General features: G+C 43.7%; 1 protein-coding gene across 1 annotated transcript in view; it reads left to right on the forward strand.

The window, feature by feature from the left end:
- The window catches only part of LOC134283980 (uncharacterized), a 32,986-nt gene extending 14,759 nt beyond the window's left edge, over positions 1 to 18,227 (forward strand). Inside the window, exon 2 of the mRNA XM_062856361.1 lies at positions 16,324 to 18,227. Within this exon, the coding sequence (XP_062712345.1) occupies positions 16,971 to 18,227 (1,257 nt within the window). The 5' untranslated portion in view covers positions 16,324 to 16,970. The remainder of the gene's footprint in view (positions 1 to 16,323) is intronic.
- Positions 18,228 to 18,725: the final 498 nt, after the last annotated feature.

Genomic DNA, 18,725 nt, shown 5'->3' on the forward strand with positions numbered 1-18,725 from the left:
AAAATTTATTCAGGGAATCAGAAGTTTCTCGAAAAAATTCTCAAAAGATTCACCTTGAAACAAGTCCACAGGTTCCTCCGGAAATTTCTCCTGTGATTCCTCCAGGGATTATTAAGGAAATTACTTCAAAGATTACTACGAAAGTTCGTTCATGTATTCCCCTATGTATCTCTTCGAACATTTCTGTACAAATTTTCCCCAGAAATATTATTATTATCTCGAGGAACACGTCCAGAAATTTATCCAGAAATTCTTCTATAAATTTCTTCTAAGGTTTTTCAAGGAGTTTCTCCAAAGATTTCTTCAAAAGATGCAATTTCACGAATAATAGTAGGAACTTTTTCCAAAGTTCCTTATCTCCCATAATATTAGGGATTCCTTCACGCATTTATTAGGAAATTCACCCAAGGCTCACTGAAAATTTCTTTAAACCATTCTGCAGGAGTTTTTCACATTTTTTTTTTATTTCTGGCAATGCTTCAGAAGTTTCCCCAAAGATTCTCTTAGCAATTCTTGCGAAAACTACTCCGAAACCTATTCCTTGTCATATTTTAAGGAATTTTCCAAGAAATCTTTCAATGGAAACCTGCAGCGGGTTCTACTGGTTTTTCAGATATTTTTTCAAAAAAAAAAAAAAATTCTTCAAATTTGTTCGAAGTTCCTCCAAGATTTTTTTTTTTTGGTTTTGCTGGATTTCTTACGGAAATTTCTCCTTCAGCCATTTAACTTCAGGGATTTTATGTAATAACCCTTTCAGAAGTTCTGTAAGAAATTCTTCTAAGAATTCTTCTAGAGATATATCCAGGATTTTTTCCAAGGATTCATTGAGAAAACCCTTCAGGAAATCCTCAGAAATTTTTTGAGGAATTTATTCAAGAACTCCATAAGGACTTTTGTCTACAATTTTTGCAGAGAATTCGGGAGACATTTTTAATTGATTTCTTCGCTTCATTATTTATTTTTTGAATCCGAATTTCCATGACAATATTTTATAGTTCCTCCGGAAGTTTCTTATGATTTTTTTTGATTTTTTTTTCTAGGAAGTAAGAAGGTATGGGGCTGTCCATAAACCACGTGTTCATTTTTTGGTAGATTCCGAACATATCCCCCCCCCCCCGTGGTCCTTCGTTCATACATTTTTTTTTATTTATATGGACCGTGGTCTTTGACCGATCCCCACCCCCCATACTTGACCACGTGGTTTATGGATGGGCCCTATCTAAAAGAGTTTCTCCACGTATGTTCCCAAGCATTCAGCAAGAAATTCCTACAGAAAAAAATAATTAAAAATAATTTCAAGATTTTTTGTCCGGGAACCGCTCTAGAAAATTTTTAAAAATTTGTTCTATAAATCTTCAAATCTATCACCAAATGATTTCTGAAAAAGGGATTCCTTGAGACAATCATTCAAGATCTTCTGTATTTTTTTTTTCCAGTGGTTTTTCATGATTTTTTTTCCAGTATTTTTATTCTGCAATTTCTGGAAGAACTTCTGAAAAAAATCCGTAAATGAATATCTGAAACATTTCCTACAGAAATCTTTGAAGGAATTCCAGAAGATATTTCTGACGGAACCACAGTTCTATCTTCTAATAAAAATTTCTGTAGCAATCCCTAAAGGAGTTTTTCATGGGATTTTAGAGAAATCCTTAGAAGCATTTCCGAAGGAATCTTTGTAGGATTAAAAAAAAATAAGACGAATTTCACACAATTTACATGAGATATCTTTTAACGAAATCTCTCAAAAAAATTCTTGAAAATAAATTCCTTAAGTTTGGAAGAAGCCTCCGAAAATATTTTTGAAAAATTCTTGAACATTAGAAGGATTCTGAGCAGGAAATTACGAAAGAATCCCTGATGGATTGTTTGAACAATTTACTGTGGAAGCACTCTTGAAATGCAAAGGAATATCTGAATAAATTCCTGTGAAATTCTTGAAGAAATCCCAGAACGAGTTTTTTTAAGAACTTACTGGAGAAATACCTGAAGAAACTCCTTGCAAATCTTTCCAATATAATTTACGATCAAAACTCCTAGAAAACATATCTGAATAAATTCCTTGAAGCGTCAGTGAAGAAATTCTTAGAGTTATCCTTAAAGGAAATGCCGGAAAATTTTCTGGGGAAATGCTGAAGGAAATTTTCAAAGGAATCGTGGCAAAATATCTGTTGAACTTACTGAAAAATATCGGAACGAATCTCAGGGGAATTTTCTGAAAAATAACCGGTGGAAGAAAACATATATGAAGAATTTCTAAAGTAATCACTGTAGAAATTTCATTCCTTCAGAACTCCTGGAGAAATAGTCAAAGGGGTTTTCTAAACGAATCTGTTGAAAAATTCTCAAGTAATTTCTGGCGGAGTTTTAGTAGAAACTCTTTAAAATCTATATAAAAGATTCCTTGGATGAATTTCTTGAGAAATTCTCCTGGGAGTTTGTTAAGGAATCCATTGAGCAATTTTAGAAGCAATCCATGGAAGATTTATGGAGGAATCTTATAAAGATTTCATAAAGAATCTCTAGGGCAATTTGTGAAGGAATCCCAGGAAGAACTTCTGAAGGAATCTGTGGAGTATTTTCGAAAGAAATCCGTGGAGAAAATTCCGGAGAAATTATGAACTTTCGATTTCTGAAGGAATTACTGAAAGTGTTTCTGAACGAATCAGTGGATGATTTCCTGAAAAAATTCCCGACCAGAGTTTTGAAAAACAAAATATGGAGGAACTTCTAAGGAAACCCATGGAAGATTTTCTAGAAGGGTTTTCTGGAGGAATTTCTGGTGGATCGTCTAGAGCATAGTTTCCCAACCTTCGTTTCACGACCCCCAAATTACTTGCAGGCACGCTTCGATTGTTCTACGAAAAGCGAAGTGACAACAGACTCACAGTCGCGAGAGCTAAGGTTGGGAAAATGGGAAAGGTAATTCTGGAGGAAATTCTAAAGCATTGTCTGAAGAAATCCATGATAGAAGCTCTAAATGAAATTTCGAAAGGAATGCAAGGAATCTGAAAAGAATGTTTGATACATTTTCTAAATGATTCCATAGAGCAATTTCTGAGGAAATCCAAGGAAGGCTTCGTAAACATGTTTTTAAATTAATTTTCGGGTGATCTCTACATTTTCTTGAGGAATCCCTGGAAGAATTCCTGTTTGTATGTTCAGTCAAATCTCCGACAAGATCCCTTGCAAAATTTAATAAAATCTCTTAAAGATTTTCTGAAAACACCACTTTAGTAAATTTTAAGAAATACCGGGAGAATTTTCAACAGGAATCCATGCAGGAGATTCTGAAGATCCATTAACTGTTTTGCAAATAGATCCTTTGATAAATTTGTGGAGGATCTCTCAAAATAATGAAATATTCGAATTGGCCTATAAGAAACTGTAGAAATCCCTGGAGGAAAATTTGTATATTAGTCTTTAGTGGGTTTTTATAAAAAAAAAGTCCCTAGAGTTATTTCTAAAGAAGTTTGTGGGGTAAACTTTAAATAAATTTCTTAAGAAATTTAGGGGCGAGTTTCTGCCATATTAATGAATTCATCGTGATGAAGTTTCAATATATTTTTTTGCACGTTTATCGGCATAAAAAATATTTAAAAAAAACACAATAGTTGCTAATTTATTATATACGAAGCTCACACAATTCGTTAGTGGATTTCTTACATTTATTTCATGCAGTTTTCATGAATTTCCACTCTAAGCTTGTGAGAGCGCAGACAAATTTTGTTATCTGTATTAACGAGATTTTTAACTCTAAGCTAGTTCATCTCGGGACCCACGTTCTACTTGCCTTCCGAAGGAAGAAATCACATTTTGTTGAGTTTTGTTGGGCTTTGTTGAGTAGTGGGATTCGATCCCAGATCCTCGGCGTGATAGTCACGTGCTTTAACTGTTTTTGTCATGGGGGATTCAAATTTCCTGAAATTCGGCCTTATAATTCAGTTTGGTTGGGAAAGTTTTTAAAGACAACAAGGGAGTTCACTTTTTCTTGATCTCAAGAGCTGATTACTCAGTGAGTAACTTTGAGTAACCACGATGACACCACACAGTCCGCAGCACTTTGCGCTCAAACACTTCGAAAGCAACAAATTCTTCAATAATTGCAAACACATCCCCATCAATCCTGCCTCTGTCTCTACCCGCTATCATGTACTTGGTCTCGGTAGAGTTGATCGTCAAACATATCCTCGCAGTCTCTCTCTTCAGAGGAGCATAAGTTTCTTCCACTGCCCTACGATCAATGCCGATGACATCAAGATCGTCTGCAAAGCTTAGGAACATGTGCGACCGTGAGATAATAAATCCATTCCTCTGAACTCTAGACCTCCTAATTGATTCTTTGAATGCAACTTTGAACATTATTTTTGAGAGAACATCTCCCTGCTTCAATCCATCCAAGTTCACAAACGAGGTAGACACTTTTTTTAAGGAATATGGGCACCGTCTTCAGCCAGCGGTTGTACAGACTGAAACTTAACACTAGAAAACAGACACACGGATCATGCACCAGTGGATACGGAGAAGAAAGTATTCTCGCGAAAAGTTTCATCGTCCGGAGCGGGAATCGAACCCTCACCCTCCATGGCATGGTGTGATTAGAAGCTTGGTGACCCTAACCGCACGGCTACGAGGCACCACTTTGTCTGCGATCCGAATACATGATTTCGAGCCACACAGCAGCGTTGCGCGTATCAGCTTGATTAGTTTCGCCGGAAAACCATGTTCTGACAAAGCTAATTTCATTTCACCAAATCGTACGCTGTTTTAAGGGGTTTTATATGTTGATGTCGGACAAAAAACGATTTGTATTCCTCCCAGACAACAATTAGCACGTATAATGAAGTTTATGTTCATGTTATACGTACTTTTATACGTTAAAGTTACATCGCATAAGATGCAGCAAAAGTGCCTTATGCGTACAAAAGTGGAGGCGCTATACGTGCATTGACGGAGCAGTAATAACGCTATGAAGCGATATCTTATGCGATGCACCGTGTGCGCTATTGCGACGTAATTCAGCATCTTATGCGACTTAATAATATTAAAAAAAAAATCTTGTCAGCTCGATATCGAACTAATTACCTCTGGATTGTCGAGCCGCACTTCACACGCAACACCAAACGCTACTTATGAAACAAGCTGATTAATTACCATGCTATTCTAACTCACCTCAGTGTTTGTTGGAATGCACTTGGTTCACTTGCGCTGTGCGTGGATGGTAGGCTAAAACGACGAAGAACCATTTCTCGCACAGTTTTCACTGCCCCTCTCTGGCTAGCGCATCCCATTGTTGATTATCGCGCCAACAAAACAAATAATGATGACTTTGCAACCGTATTTCTTGCTGTTCACTTTCTGGTAGCTTTTTGGCACTGCATCCACTGTCCAACAGAAACTCTTTAATTGTTATCACATATCAAATCGCATTATGCCAACATAAACGCTTCTAGCTTATGCGAGTTTGTATGCACATTTTAACGAGTTTATTTGTACTTTTATGCGATTTCATCCACACACCAATGCGAGGTCGTATAATCATCGCAGTACGCAATTATGTAAATTCATTTAACACTTTGCGAGTTTGTTCGCACGCTTTTGCGAATAAGTAAAGTTCATCGCAATAAAACATCAGAATATCATCTACTACGATGTACTCACACCTTATAAAAGTTGATTTGTATTCTTATATGACTTTACCTGATACATCGTAATAAGTTCAAAAAATAGCATCATATGCGATGATAATTGTCAGTCAGCCGTACATATATGCGATAGTGACTTAAAATAGTACTTTATACGATGTACAGCGTGGTTTCTTTAAGAAACTTTCTTATACGACTCCTGGTTGTCTGGGCTGTATCTTAAAGTATGGGTTCTTAAGAATTCTGTGTCAAATTTTCAGAAGCAAAACCATAGCGTTTTGCGCCTGATTCCTTTACGGGCGCGTAGCGTAATTGTCTCGGTAGCTTGGTTGGTAAAGTACACGGCTAGCGTAAAAGAGTCGTGAGTTCCAATCTCACCTGAGCACTTAACCAAATGTTATCTTCGGAAGTTCGACAAATTAAAATAAGTGAATATATCGTCACCTTAATGCTAGAACTAGGTAACTCGAAATTTGACGTTTTTGAGTTGAATATATCATTATACCGAGCTTTTTGAGCTCTATAATATATCCAAAGACCAATGAAATACGATTATAATTGACGAAAGTATTTATTATTTTCAAAACTAGGTATCTCAGTGTTAAAAATAAGAAGAACCTAGTGCTATAACTAGGTAACTAAGAATATCATATCTATTTCCAACCGCACAGGTTAAAAGCTATCGGACGCTTGGACGTGGAAATTTTGCTTGTTATTCCTTTGTTAGTAGTTTGAAAATCTACTACTGTTTCTCATTTTAGGCTTGAAAAACTTAAACATTTTTTACTTGTATTGATTTAGCTAAAAACTGTGATTTTTCGTAGACGATTATTTTATGAACATTTTGAGGTGTCATGTGGTGATATAGAAGGTATCCTAGCAAATTCAGTAATTACACATAAATTTCAATATATGAACCCTTTTAAATTTGCATACTGCAACAAAAAAACTGAAAAGAATGATATCAATAGTGGTAAAAACTAGGTATCTCAGAACATTTTTTCCTTTATTTATGTGTCATTTTGAGTGCTATAACTAGGTAACTCGACAACTTTTCAACCATTTATTGATTTTATCAAAGGTTAAAACCAAATTTTTTTCTTGTACCAGAAAGAGTAGAAGCTGAATAAGCAATCAATGTTATAAATAATTATTTTAAAGGCTCCATACCTTTGGAACAACTGCATGAATAATTGTAAAATTTTCAAAGTCGTTTTTTCTCGAAACTATGGTTTTTGAGTTACCTAGTTCTAGCATTAAGGGGACGATATGCGATCGTGTGTTGGCTGGGACTCACACAAGGAACCAATGCGATTATCTGCCGGGGATTAGCAGGCATCTTCAGTGTGTGAGCGTTGGTGATCTTCTTTTTTAGGCGAAAATGGTGCCTGCTGCGTCAGGTTGCAGGTCAATGCGGGGAAGTGGAAGAAAGTGATGATTGCAATCGTTTGTATCCACATCAGACCGAATATGCCTCTGCGTCTGTTCAAACTCATGCGGATGTTGGTGTGTTGATATGGTTAGCAGAGGGTTCACACATTGGTGCGTGGATGCCAGGCGTAAGGTGATAGATTAGTGTGATTATTACTATGAAGTTATCCGACTAGAGAGTTGTAATAAAAATATAACAAAATCCTAACAATCCATGATACTAATAGCTCATTGTGATATAATCATGTTCGACATCCTTGATATTTTCAAAATAATGTAACTCAATTATATCACATTATGTTATAAATGTTGTTTGATAACTCATTGTATTGCAATTTAGTTTAACACAATATTATATAAACTTGATGTAATTTTCTAGTCGGGTAAAGCGGCTAAGTTCTCTTGATTGCATAACTTGTAGGCGTTGTCTGATGGACTGACACTGTGCTGTAAAAGTTGGAAGGAAGGGAAACGGCTTTTCAACCGTTTCTGGTTCTAGCGATGGCTATGAACATATTAATATACATGAGTTGTATATATAGAGAGGAGAGTATAGAGTAAGTGGATAGAAAGACACAAAGTAGAATGAAAGGGACGGACCAGGGATTGAACCCTGGATCTTCTGCATATGAATCAGAAGCGGTAGCTACAAGACCACCAACCTGTTCCAATCCATCCAAGGTAACAAACGAGGTAGACACTTTGTCTGTGATCCGAATACCTAATTTGGATCCACACAGTGTTGCGCGTATCAGCTTAATTTGTTTCGCCGGAAAACCCTGTTCTGACAAAGCTCATTTCTTTTCACTAAATCGTTCGCTGCTTTAACGGGTTTTATATGTTTAGGCCGGGCATTTTTTTTTTAATTTTGTATCTTGAAATATGGGTTTTTAAGAATGCTGTGTAAAATTTTCATAGAGATCTGGAAAAAAGTCTACGAGGGGGGAGGGGTGGTCTGAGATAGCCAAATTTTGGTCTACGTGGTTTATGAACAGCCCCTAAGCAGTAAAAGCAAAAACATAGCATTTTGTTCCTCGTTCCTTAATGGGCGTGTAGTGTAATTTTCTCGGTAGCTTGGTTGGTAAAGTACATGGCTAGCGTACAAGAGTCGTGAGTTCGAATCTCACCTGAGCACAAAACCAAATGTTATCTCCGAAAGTTCAACAAATTCAAATAAGTGAATACATGATATTTTTTAATCAGAGCATTTTATCCTGAATCATTTCACTCCCAGTTCCCCAATCTAATGTCCATCAGCAGTCCTCCGTTGCCATAAACCAAACGCTAGTAGGTAAGTGCTCCTCTCTCTCACCGAAAGTAGGTGCAAAAAGAAATGAGAAATGTGGCGGCGGTGGCGTTTATTTCGCGAATTGGATTAAGAAGCGTTGGGTAGTTTGTGTTCCTGTTGGCTCACTGTTTCGCCGACGCACGTCAACTGTAATATTCATAAGTTTGGGGCGACCACGACGAGCAGTGATGACTTTTATGGACGATTTAATCAATAGAAACCATTTACCGCATTTGTCTAAGTCCATAGTCCAGATTGCGGTGCGGTGGTTGCCGTCTTGGGTGGTTATAGTTCGGCTATTTTATTTTCGGTGGGTATGGATCGAATTCCTCTGAACTGGTTTTGTTGTGAATGGTTGAAAGTCGCTAGATGCACTCTAAGGAATGTTTGCATGAAGTTATATATTAATACTATTTAACTTTAAAACATATAAAGAACATGGAAACAACGTCAGATAAATCATGAATCATTGATAAACTCTTTCGTGGTTACCTGTTATTAAATTATGTTAGGCTCCTATTTAATGAACTCATAGGAGGGGGCTGTCCATTAATTACGTAAGGGTTTATGGGGGGAGGGGGGGTGGTGTTTGAGAAATCTTACGTGCCATACAAAAATGTTTGGGATTTCATACAAAAAATCTTACAAGGGGGGGAGGGGTGTCAGAAAATCGCGAAAATTCCCTTACGTAATTAATGGACAGCCCCTTACCAGAATCACACATGCTTCATTACCAAAAAAAAACATCAAAAGTTATTTCTTTGAAGCAAGGCACTATATTGAGTTGAGTCTAATTCAACAGAAAAAGCCTGCGTGATTATTGTGATACAATTAATGGTCAGCAGTTGTGAGTAAAACTCAGTTTAGCGGTTTTTGAGATTTTACGACCCTTGTGGATGCTTGCCACGTGCCTTCGCTAATCTCAGCGAACTTGGAACAATGCCAGCTCAAATCGTTATGAAACAATTCAACAAATAAGAGAGTTTCTCTCTAACCTACCGACGTCTGAATCATATTTCATGAGCCGGAGATTTTGTGATTACACAAACATTCCAAGTAGCAAAAATTTATAGCGTTTCCATATAATATTCTAAATTATTTCCGAGCTGGTGTGGCTGAATCGTTTATCTCACACGCGCCAATTAACACACGCTCTGCGCTGCTCTACACTTCATTAGCAAGTGTTACCTTCCTCCTGATAGATGGATGGATATTGGTGTCAGAGTTTTGTGTGTTGTGAGATAAACATTTTAGACACATCATATCGTTCGGAAAGGTTATCCATTTTATTTGAACACAACAGTGGTTCTGGGATAAGTGAGTTTGAATGGGACTTAACTGTACCTTTTTACATTTTCGTTAAACAATTTTCTTCTGGTAACTATAACACACCTACCTCAATGTGAATATCGGATTCTAATGACGTGACAAATACTTCGAACGCAACAAAAACACCAAAAATGAACCATGTTTGCGCAAATCTGTCGATCACGATTTGAACTTGATCGCGTTCTGAAAATGTTACCTCACGAAAACAATAAAACAACCTCGGAGTTCAACAAAATACCTTGCATTGGCGATGCATTGCAGCTGAGCTGACACGACCAACCGTGCCGGGACCGCCGGGACCAACTCAACTGGATAATGACCGACTGGAACTGAACTGGCAGCTTGGCGCAATCAACGCGAAAAGGTGCGTGCGTGTGCGCGCGTCCAAAGTACTGATGGGTGTGATTTAACACGCGAAAAGAATTCCATTGATCGCCACCAGACCAGATCAACCAAAGTCCAAATCTGCACGGCTTTGGGTCTTTTCGGGGGGATGATGTCAAGTTGAGATGGGCCGTACAGGCATGCGTGACTTCCATCTTCAGTGGAGGGACCTCCTCAGCCTCACCGTACTACATATGTCGTGTCGATGCCATCAGAGTCCCGCCCGGGGAAAGTTTAATTGAAAAATCGGTGCAGATGCTTCATTAGCGTTATTAAGTTGTCTTGTCGGAATGTTAAAAAATTGCAAATTCTCGGTGATGCGTCGTAAATCATGGCCGGGGATGGAGGGTTGTGCCAAGCGTAAGGTCGAACTTTGTGCTGGCAAGTTTGGCGGTCCGGGAGGGCTTTTATGGTTGGATATCTACGTAAATTAATTCTCTGCCCAACGTGGTGATTATTTGGGCTTAATGCGTGTCGTTATATGTTGGCGCTTGACCGGGTGATGGGCGTTTTGTTGAGAAAGGAGTTTTGACCGTCTGACACATCTCGCGTGATCTCAATCTGCTAGTGGAAAGCTACCGTCCCAAATCAAGAATCAATCGAAGGTTTGGTGTGAAGTTCAGTTTGGGCACATCCCGTTAGTAGGGGCAGCAGGGACGAAAGTCCTGGGGCCTGACGCCCCCCCCCCTCCTTGCGAGTCAGCCGTGTAGTCGCCGGCTAAGAATAGGACTACTAATCCCAATTCAAGGTGTCAAGCGAGGAATGAGTGATCGAGGGGGTGAAAAAGATGCTCGATCTTTAACGGAGCCTGTGGGGTACCTGGGCACCCCCCACAGTAAGCTGTCCCTTACCGCGTTAATGCAGGGCTCTGGCGTAGTGGACATTCTTTCCCGTGCTAAAGACCGGTCCAGAAAGTATGGACGCAGTAAGAAAATACTGGCATTTCATAACTATTGATGACTAGTTCTTTTTAAAAGCTACATCCTGTTGGTCAACCTATTTTCTCAGCATTTGTTTGACGGTTTTTGCGGTTCCAATAGTGCATTTCAAAATACATGAACTTTCAACGGAATATCATTAAAAAAATGTGCACAAACGATATACAGAGTTTGAAAGGTCACTTAGGAAAAGAACAAAATATGGTGGGAGTAAGTTAGAAAATTGTGCAACCAGCAATTTGCAATCACGATGGGAATAACACGTTAAAGCATAGGCAAAAATTGGGTAAAAAATACAGATCCTGCTATCCCTCGTTTGGATAAAAGCGTGGTTGTTGGGGGCCGTCAACCAAGAATCCAAAGGACGGTCCGCAATAGAGGTGGCTGTGCAGCAGCTTGGCAAAATCATCGACTTTACGTCCACTAAGTCGAACATAAGCAAGGACCTGAAAACGGCCTTGCTTCGACTTAGGGTGTCGATCGACGATGCAGGAGTACGCGGCACTCGTGTTGCTGATTGCGACAGCAGCGGAACCTGCAAATGAGAAAGTGCCGAAGTTCACCCAAACGGAGGCCTTCTCCTTCGCAGGAAGTCCGAATAAGGCAGAAGCGACTGCTCGCGACAAACGGGGCAAGCAATCGTAGAAGCGGGTGAGGCAACCGTCAGGCGATGAGCTGTCTGGTGGTGCCCGCAAGGCCAGGCGAATCATTACCCCGAAAGTCGGTAATAATGCCGGAAGGTCGGACCCCAGCCAGGGTTCCCGGAAAGCTGGGAAGGGTGGGCCTGAAAAGACTGGCCCGTCCCGGAACGATAGGAACAAGGGGTTGCGACCGCTGGTGAGCCCTCAACAGCCACAGAGCAGGGCAATTCAAGGGAAGGACCCCCCTTGAACGAAGGTAGAGCGGAAGAGGAAGAAGAAGGCGAATCCGCAGGTAGTAGCGCAGGACGCCAAGCCAAGGCGTAAGAGGGCAGGTGCCAAGCGCGAGAAAGGCGACGCGATCGTCATCAAGACGGAACAGTCCAAGTACTCGGACGTCTTGAAGATGAAGCGAAGCGACGCCAAGCTTGAGGGTCTTGGAGCCGACGTACGCAGTATTAGACGTACTCATTCGGGCGAGATGATCCTGGAGCTAAAGCGCCAGAAGGAGCACTTGGGCACCGCCTATAAGAGGCTGGCAGAAGAGGTCCTTGGTGAGGGTGTGCAGGTGAGGGCTCTGACACATGAGGCGACTCTGAAGGTCAAGGACATTGATGAGATCACCGAATTGGAAGAGCTCGTCACGGCACTGCGGCAACAGTGCGATGTGCAGATGGCCGCCGCAGCCGTTAAGCTACGGAGAGGGCCAGCAGGGACACAGATAGCTTTGGTTCAGCTACCTGTGGCGGATGTTAAAAAGTCCGTTAAAGTAGGGAGTATAAAGGTGGGTTGGTGTGTATGTCACCTGACGTTCCACGAGCCACCAGAGGTTTGCTTCAGGTGTCTGGAACCAGGACGCAAGTCGTGGGACTGCAAAGGCCCCGACAGGCGTAAACTGTGCAGCCGATGTGGCGCTGAAGTTCATAAGGCCCAAAGCTGCACGAGTCCGCCCATCTGCATGATCTGTACCGGGAAATCCTCGAACAACAGACATCTGATGGGTGGTCCAAGGTGCCCATCCTTCAAGAAAGCCGCAGTGAACAACAAATCATAGTGCAGGTAACGCAGCTGAACCTGAACCACTGTGATGCGGCTCAGCAACTGCTTTGTCAGGCGGTTTCTGAGTGGGAGACGGATATTGCAATCATAGAGGACCCATACCGAGTACCCGCCGGCAACGACAACTGGGTCGCGGATGGATCCAGCAAAAAGGTGGCGATATGGAAGACTGGTAAATATCCCGTCCAGAAGTTGGTGTCTACTACCTATGAGGGCTTTGTAACCTTCAAAGTAAACGGGGTCTTCTTCTGTAGCTGTTATGCGCCTCCGCGGTGGCCGATCGAGCAGCTCACGCAAGTGCTGGACCGCATGACGACCGTGCTGACTGGGTGAAGGCTGGTTGTAACAGCAGGTAAGTTCAATGCTTTGGCCGTGGAATAAGGAAGCCGTTTTACGAACCAGTGGGGTCAGATCCTGCTAGAGAGACTGACCATGCTAGATGTCGACCTTTCTAATGTTGGTACCAGGAATACCTTTAGCCGGAACGGTGCGGAGTCGGTTATTGATTTTACTTTTTGTAGTCCTGGCCTAACAAGTAGTTCGAACGCTTCACTCACAGCGATCACCTGGCGGTTCGCTACAGTATCGACTACAAACAACAGCGGGCTGCGGGTAGAGGAAGAGGTGGCTAGACCTAGGCCAAGCCCTCGCAGATGAAAGACATCATACTTCGACGAAGGGGTGCTTGCCTACGGGCTAGGCGACGGATGCAGCGAGCACGATCAGAGGAAGAGCGAAACGTGCGGCGGGTGGTGTTCGCCGCTGCAAAAGCCGCGCTTAAGACCGAGATAAAAGCAAGCAAAAAGGCCTGCTTTAAGGGTCTCTGTCAGAGTGTCAATACGAACCCGTGGGGTGACGCCTACAGGATCGTTATGGCCAAGACGAGAGGTGTGATGGCTCCTACAGAGCAATCTCCAGAGATGTTGGAGGGGTTCATTGAAGGACTTTTTCCGCGTCATGATCCTAGTCCTTGGCCTCCTTTCGTAGGACAGCCGGGGACTGGGGCTGGCGATGAAGAGAGGGTCACCGATGTGGATCTTGCGGGGATAGCTAAGTCCCTTAGCGTAGGTAAGGCCCCAGGTCCGGACGGAGTTCCGAACCTGGCCTTAAAAGTAGCTATTGCAGAGGCTCCCGAGATGTTCAGGTCAGCTATGCAGAAATGCCTGGACGAGGGAGCTTTCCCAGAAGCTTGGAAGAGGCAGAGCCTGATACTATTGCCAAAGGTGGGGAAACCACCCGGAGACCCGTCGACATATAGACCAATATGCTTGATTGACACGGCGGGGAAGGTGCTCGAAAAGATCATCCTCAAGGTTCACCGAGGGCGAAAATGGTCTTTCGAGCAACCAGTACGGCTTCCGGAAGGGGAGGTCCACCGTAGACTCTATCTTGTCGGTTACAAAACCGCCGAGAAAGCACTTGAGCCTAAGAGGAGGGGAATTCGCTTTTGCGCGGTAGTGACTCTGGATGTAAGGAATGCGTTTAATAGCGCTAGCTGATCTGCTATTGCCGATGCGCTCTTCCGTCTGGGGATACCGGAGTACCTGTACAAGATTCTCGAAAGTTACATTCAGAACCGTGTACTAGTTTACGACACGGAGGTGGGTCGGAAGTGCTTTCACATAGCCTCAGGAGTCCCGCAAGGTTCCATCCTGGGTCCGGAGTTATGGAATGTCATGTACGACGAGGTGTTGAGGTTAGAGTACCCAGTGAGAGTGGAGATTTTCGGATTTGCCGACGACATTACGCTCGAAGTCTACAGTGAAACGATCGAGGAAGTGAAGTTGACTATCGACCACTCGATCAAGGTTGTGGAGGCGTGGATGCGGTCCAGGAAACTGGAGCTGGTTCACCACAAGACAGAGGTGACGGTTGTTAATAACCGGAAGTCGGAGCAGCAGACGGAGATCAGTGTAGGAGAGTGCACTATCCTGTCAAAGCGCTCTGTCGAACACTTGGGCCTGATGATCGACGATAAGCTAACCTTCGGTAGCCACGTCGATTATGTCTGTAAAAGAGCCTCCACAGCTATTGCGGCACTGTCCCGGATGATGTCCAATAGCTCTGCGGTGTACGCCAGTAAGGGCAAGCTACTGGCTAGTGTTGCTACGTCCATACTTAAGTATGGCGGCCCGGCGTGGGGCACCGCGCTAAGTACTGAATGCTACCGACGGAAGCTGGAAAGTACTCAGGCTTATGTGTCTTAGGGTTGCAAACGCGTACCGTATCGTGTAACACCATGCACTCTGTGTCATCACTGGTATAATGCCTATTGGTATCCTTATCAGGGAGAACATAGAGCATACGCATACGCAAGACTGCCAAGTTGGCCTTCACGGTTAAATGACAGCGCGCTTGAGACAGTTCCACCAAAGGAAGGTGGACGCGCAGGTTGATCCTGAGGGTAGATAGTTGGGTTAATAGGCGCCATGGGGAAGTAACTATCAACCTGACTCAAGTCCTTCGGGTCATGGTTGCTTCCGGCAGTAACTACACCGTTTTGGTCATGCGGGTTCTCCCGAATGACCGGTTTGAGCTAGTCTAGTCTAGTCCTCTCCTTTTCTTGACGTAACGTCCTCACTGGGACAAAGCCTGCTTCTCAGCTTAGTGTTCAATGAGCACTTCCACAGTTTTAACTGAGAGCTTCCTCTGCCAATGACCATTTTGCATGTGTATATCGTGTGGCAGGCACGAAGATACTCTATGCCCAAGGAAGTCAAGGAAATTTCCTTTACGAAAAGATCCTGGACCGACCGGGAATCGAACCCGTCGCCCTCAGCATGGTCATGCTGAATACCCGTGCGGTGGTACATGTTTTGATCGTGTGCCCGCGTTTTCGCACAATACGTGACTGCATGCTTGCCCATGCGAGGAGGACAGAACTCCGGACAATCTTGTCCAGAGGATGTGCAATGACGAGTTTGGTTGGAATTCCGTTTCATCGGCTATCACCTACATATTTTTAAAGCTACTGAGAAGATGGCTAATGCAGACGCTATCCAAGAAGTGGTCCAAGGGTTCGGAGTCGACGAAGTAGGTGATATCGGTGCTCTGCGGTCGAAATCGACTCTTGCAGCAATTAAGTTGCCACGGGTAGAACATCCTGGTAGTATTGCTGTCGTGATGTCGATCTACTGGGTTGGTTGCGAGCCCTCGATTGGAATGGGGTCCTCGGTAAGGGCTCACGCAGATGGAAGCTGCACTGTCAGAAACTCCTTCTGGTGCTAGCTGGTGTTCGTATATCGATTGAGGAGACTATTCCTCCATTGCTCAGAGAAGAAAAACAAAACACACCACGCTAAGCACACAGCTCCTAGCTGGTTGTCAATATCGTCGACGGACCTGCGGAAGCTCTTCAGAACCGGAGCTCTGTTGGACGCTCCTACCTGTTTGTAGAATCAACCATTGCAGTCCATTTGTACATTTCACTAATTAAATTTCATAACAGAGAAGATCAGCTACGATTACAATGTGATTGAATCTGAATAATGTTTAGTAGTTCTAAGAAGGTATTCTAAACAAATTGTATGTCTATCCCCATCCCAATAATAATAACTCATGTCAACAGCAATCTCACTGCTTTTCCCCACTTTTCTCCTTTGATTTATTTCCAGAACCTCGTGCTAGACAGCAGACGACACATCGCATCGGAACGAAATCTCGTTGCTTGAAGTGCCCAACTTAGTGCTGTGAGAGAGTGCCCAACTTTCCTCGCCTCAGATCTTACTTAAACCACGAGGAGAAGCAATTGCAAGGGGTCAGGGAAAAGTAGAAGAAGAAAAATCCCAATCTATTTGAAGGAATGTTGTTGCCTCGTGTCAGTGTCAGAAGGTGATGGGCGACGGCGACGACGACGGGAGTGAAAACCCAGGCTGAAGTGTTGCGTTGCTCCCTCGGCGGAATCGGAAGTGTATACTCAGAATTGGTGTCAGTCGGCTAAAAGCGTCGCGGCGTCGCAGAATATAGTTTGGTTGAGAGTTTTTTTTTTTCGAAGTGAGAAGGGCGGGAGTTGGGCGACGACGGGTTGAATATTCTGAGTGAGTGAGAGCCATGGGCGGTCAACGACTGGGGACGTATCTGCCGTACTACCGTAAGCGTGAAAACCAAGTGCTTCCCGATCGACATCAGCAGTCCGGGTTGATGATAACCTGAAGAGGCGCCAAGAAGAGGGGGGTGAAATTGGAGTTTAAATTTATTGTTTTGCGGAGAAGACCGACTTGTTAGTTTTCGGGGATAGGCGTCAACAAGTGTCCATTTGTTGATGATCAGTGGAAGACTTCGACGGAGGGCCCTGGCCCTGCTGGGAGCCCTCCTACTGGTCATTCTGATATGGCCTCCATGCTGTGCGACGATGCCGAAACCACTGCCGGCCGTGCTGCCAACCGTCCCAGAGATCGACCTGCCCTCGGACCCTGTGCCCGCGGTTTCCATCGCCAGTCCCATCCAGCACCATCAGCAGCAGTCGAGTGCCAACAAGAGCCGCAAAGTGAGCGAACTCAGTCGCTTCATGAACGTACTTCTGGTGGGGAACTACGACGACGATCGGGGTGACACCGGCGAAAGTGAACAGCGACGCAGCTCTACGCAAACCGGTGACAACCGCCGTGTCAGTAGTGCGAGCTCAAGCGACGACCAAAACCGAACAACGCTAAATTTACGACGGCCTGAAAATAACACCGCAGGTTATTCAATTGAGCAGTCGATCGATAAAAATAAATCAAATGTACAACAAACCGCAGACTATGTAGCTGCCGTGCGCCCAATACAGTTAGATAACATAGACCACGACAGCCCAACCACTGCATCTGGGATGCTCACGACTAAACCTTATCACACCAACCAGATAACGCACAGCCCTACCATTTACAGCATTCTGTTCCGCAGAACAGCTCCCCCGCCAGCAGCGTCATCACCGCCGGTGGCGTCAGCAGTTCCCCAAGTTCGCAGCGTCGTCCCCACCAGTGAACCTGCGGTGCGTAGTCAAAACGAGGTCATCGACCGCGGCAGCGGCGACGACGACCCAAACGCCGTCAATCAATCAGTATTCAATCCCACCGATGCTGCTGCTGCTGCCGCTGCTGATGCGTTCATCTCCGACATCTCGGCCGAAGTGGATGACGACCACCGAAGCCGATCGCCGTCGTGGCCAGTTCTGTCGAGGGTCGGCCGGAGTGCCGGCTCCTCGCCCCATCCGCACCGGCATCAGCACTATCTCTCAGGTAATGGAACCCTAATGGCACCCGGTCGGGGTCGAGGGGTAGCGGCGGCAGGACGACACCTTCATCATCATCAGCCACATCAGAATCAGCATCGGAATGGGACGGGGGGCATTGGCGGTGGCGGTGCTAGTGCTAGTGATTCGTCCAATCTAGAGCGCAACGAACGATCGGCGAATCTGTCGCACATTACCGGCGCGAACCGCAAGATTCAGCTCTACATCAAGAACCGATACCTACAGCTGCTCGCCGACGGGACCGTCAATGGGACGCACGACGATCAGAGCGATTTCAGTAAGTAGAACCGATTTGTTTTTGAACACTTTTAGAATTTGTTATGACTGAGGATGGATCGATCTATAACATAAAGGGGATAAGGCTGATACTGGTCCTACATAAACTGAAGACAACTCTTGAATGCGTTTTCAATTAAATGTCGGTTTTGCATGGTTTCGTGGGAATATTTTTAAATTACATCAATTTTATGAAATGAAAACTTTTTTCTAAAAGATGTTTTGAGGTTTACAGAAGTATCAGCACCATTGGTTCATTCCCTTCCGAATTTAAATTCATTCTCTCTAACCTGAGACCACACATCATCACCAATAAGGAAAAAATTAGCATACCCCTGTCATGACCGCCAGCGAACGTGATGACTTGATTTTCCAGACATCAGCAACCGCATGGGACAATCTTGGCCCAGTCCTGGCTAGCCGGCTCATTTTTCATGCCGCTGCTGGACCACCACACCATTTATGCCGTATGTAGATATGAGAATGTGGCGCGTGTGGCCGTCCGAT

Source organism: Aedes albopictus, chromosome 3 (genome assembly GCF_035046485.1).
Source record: "Aedes albopictus strain Foshan chromosome 3, AalbF5, whole genome shotgun sequence".
Taxonomy (NCBI): Eukaryota; Metazoa; Arthropoda; class Insecta; order Diptera; family Culicidae; genus Aedes; species Aedes albopictus.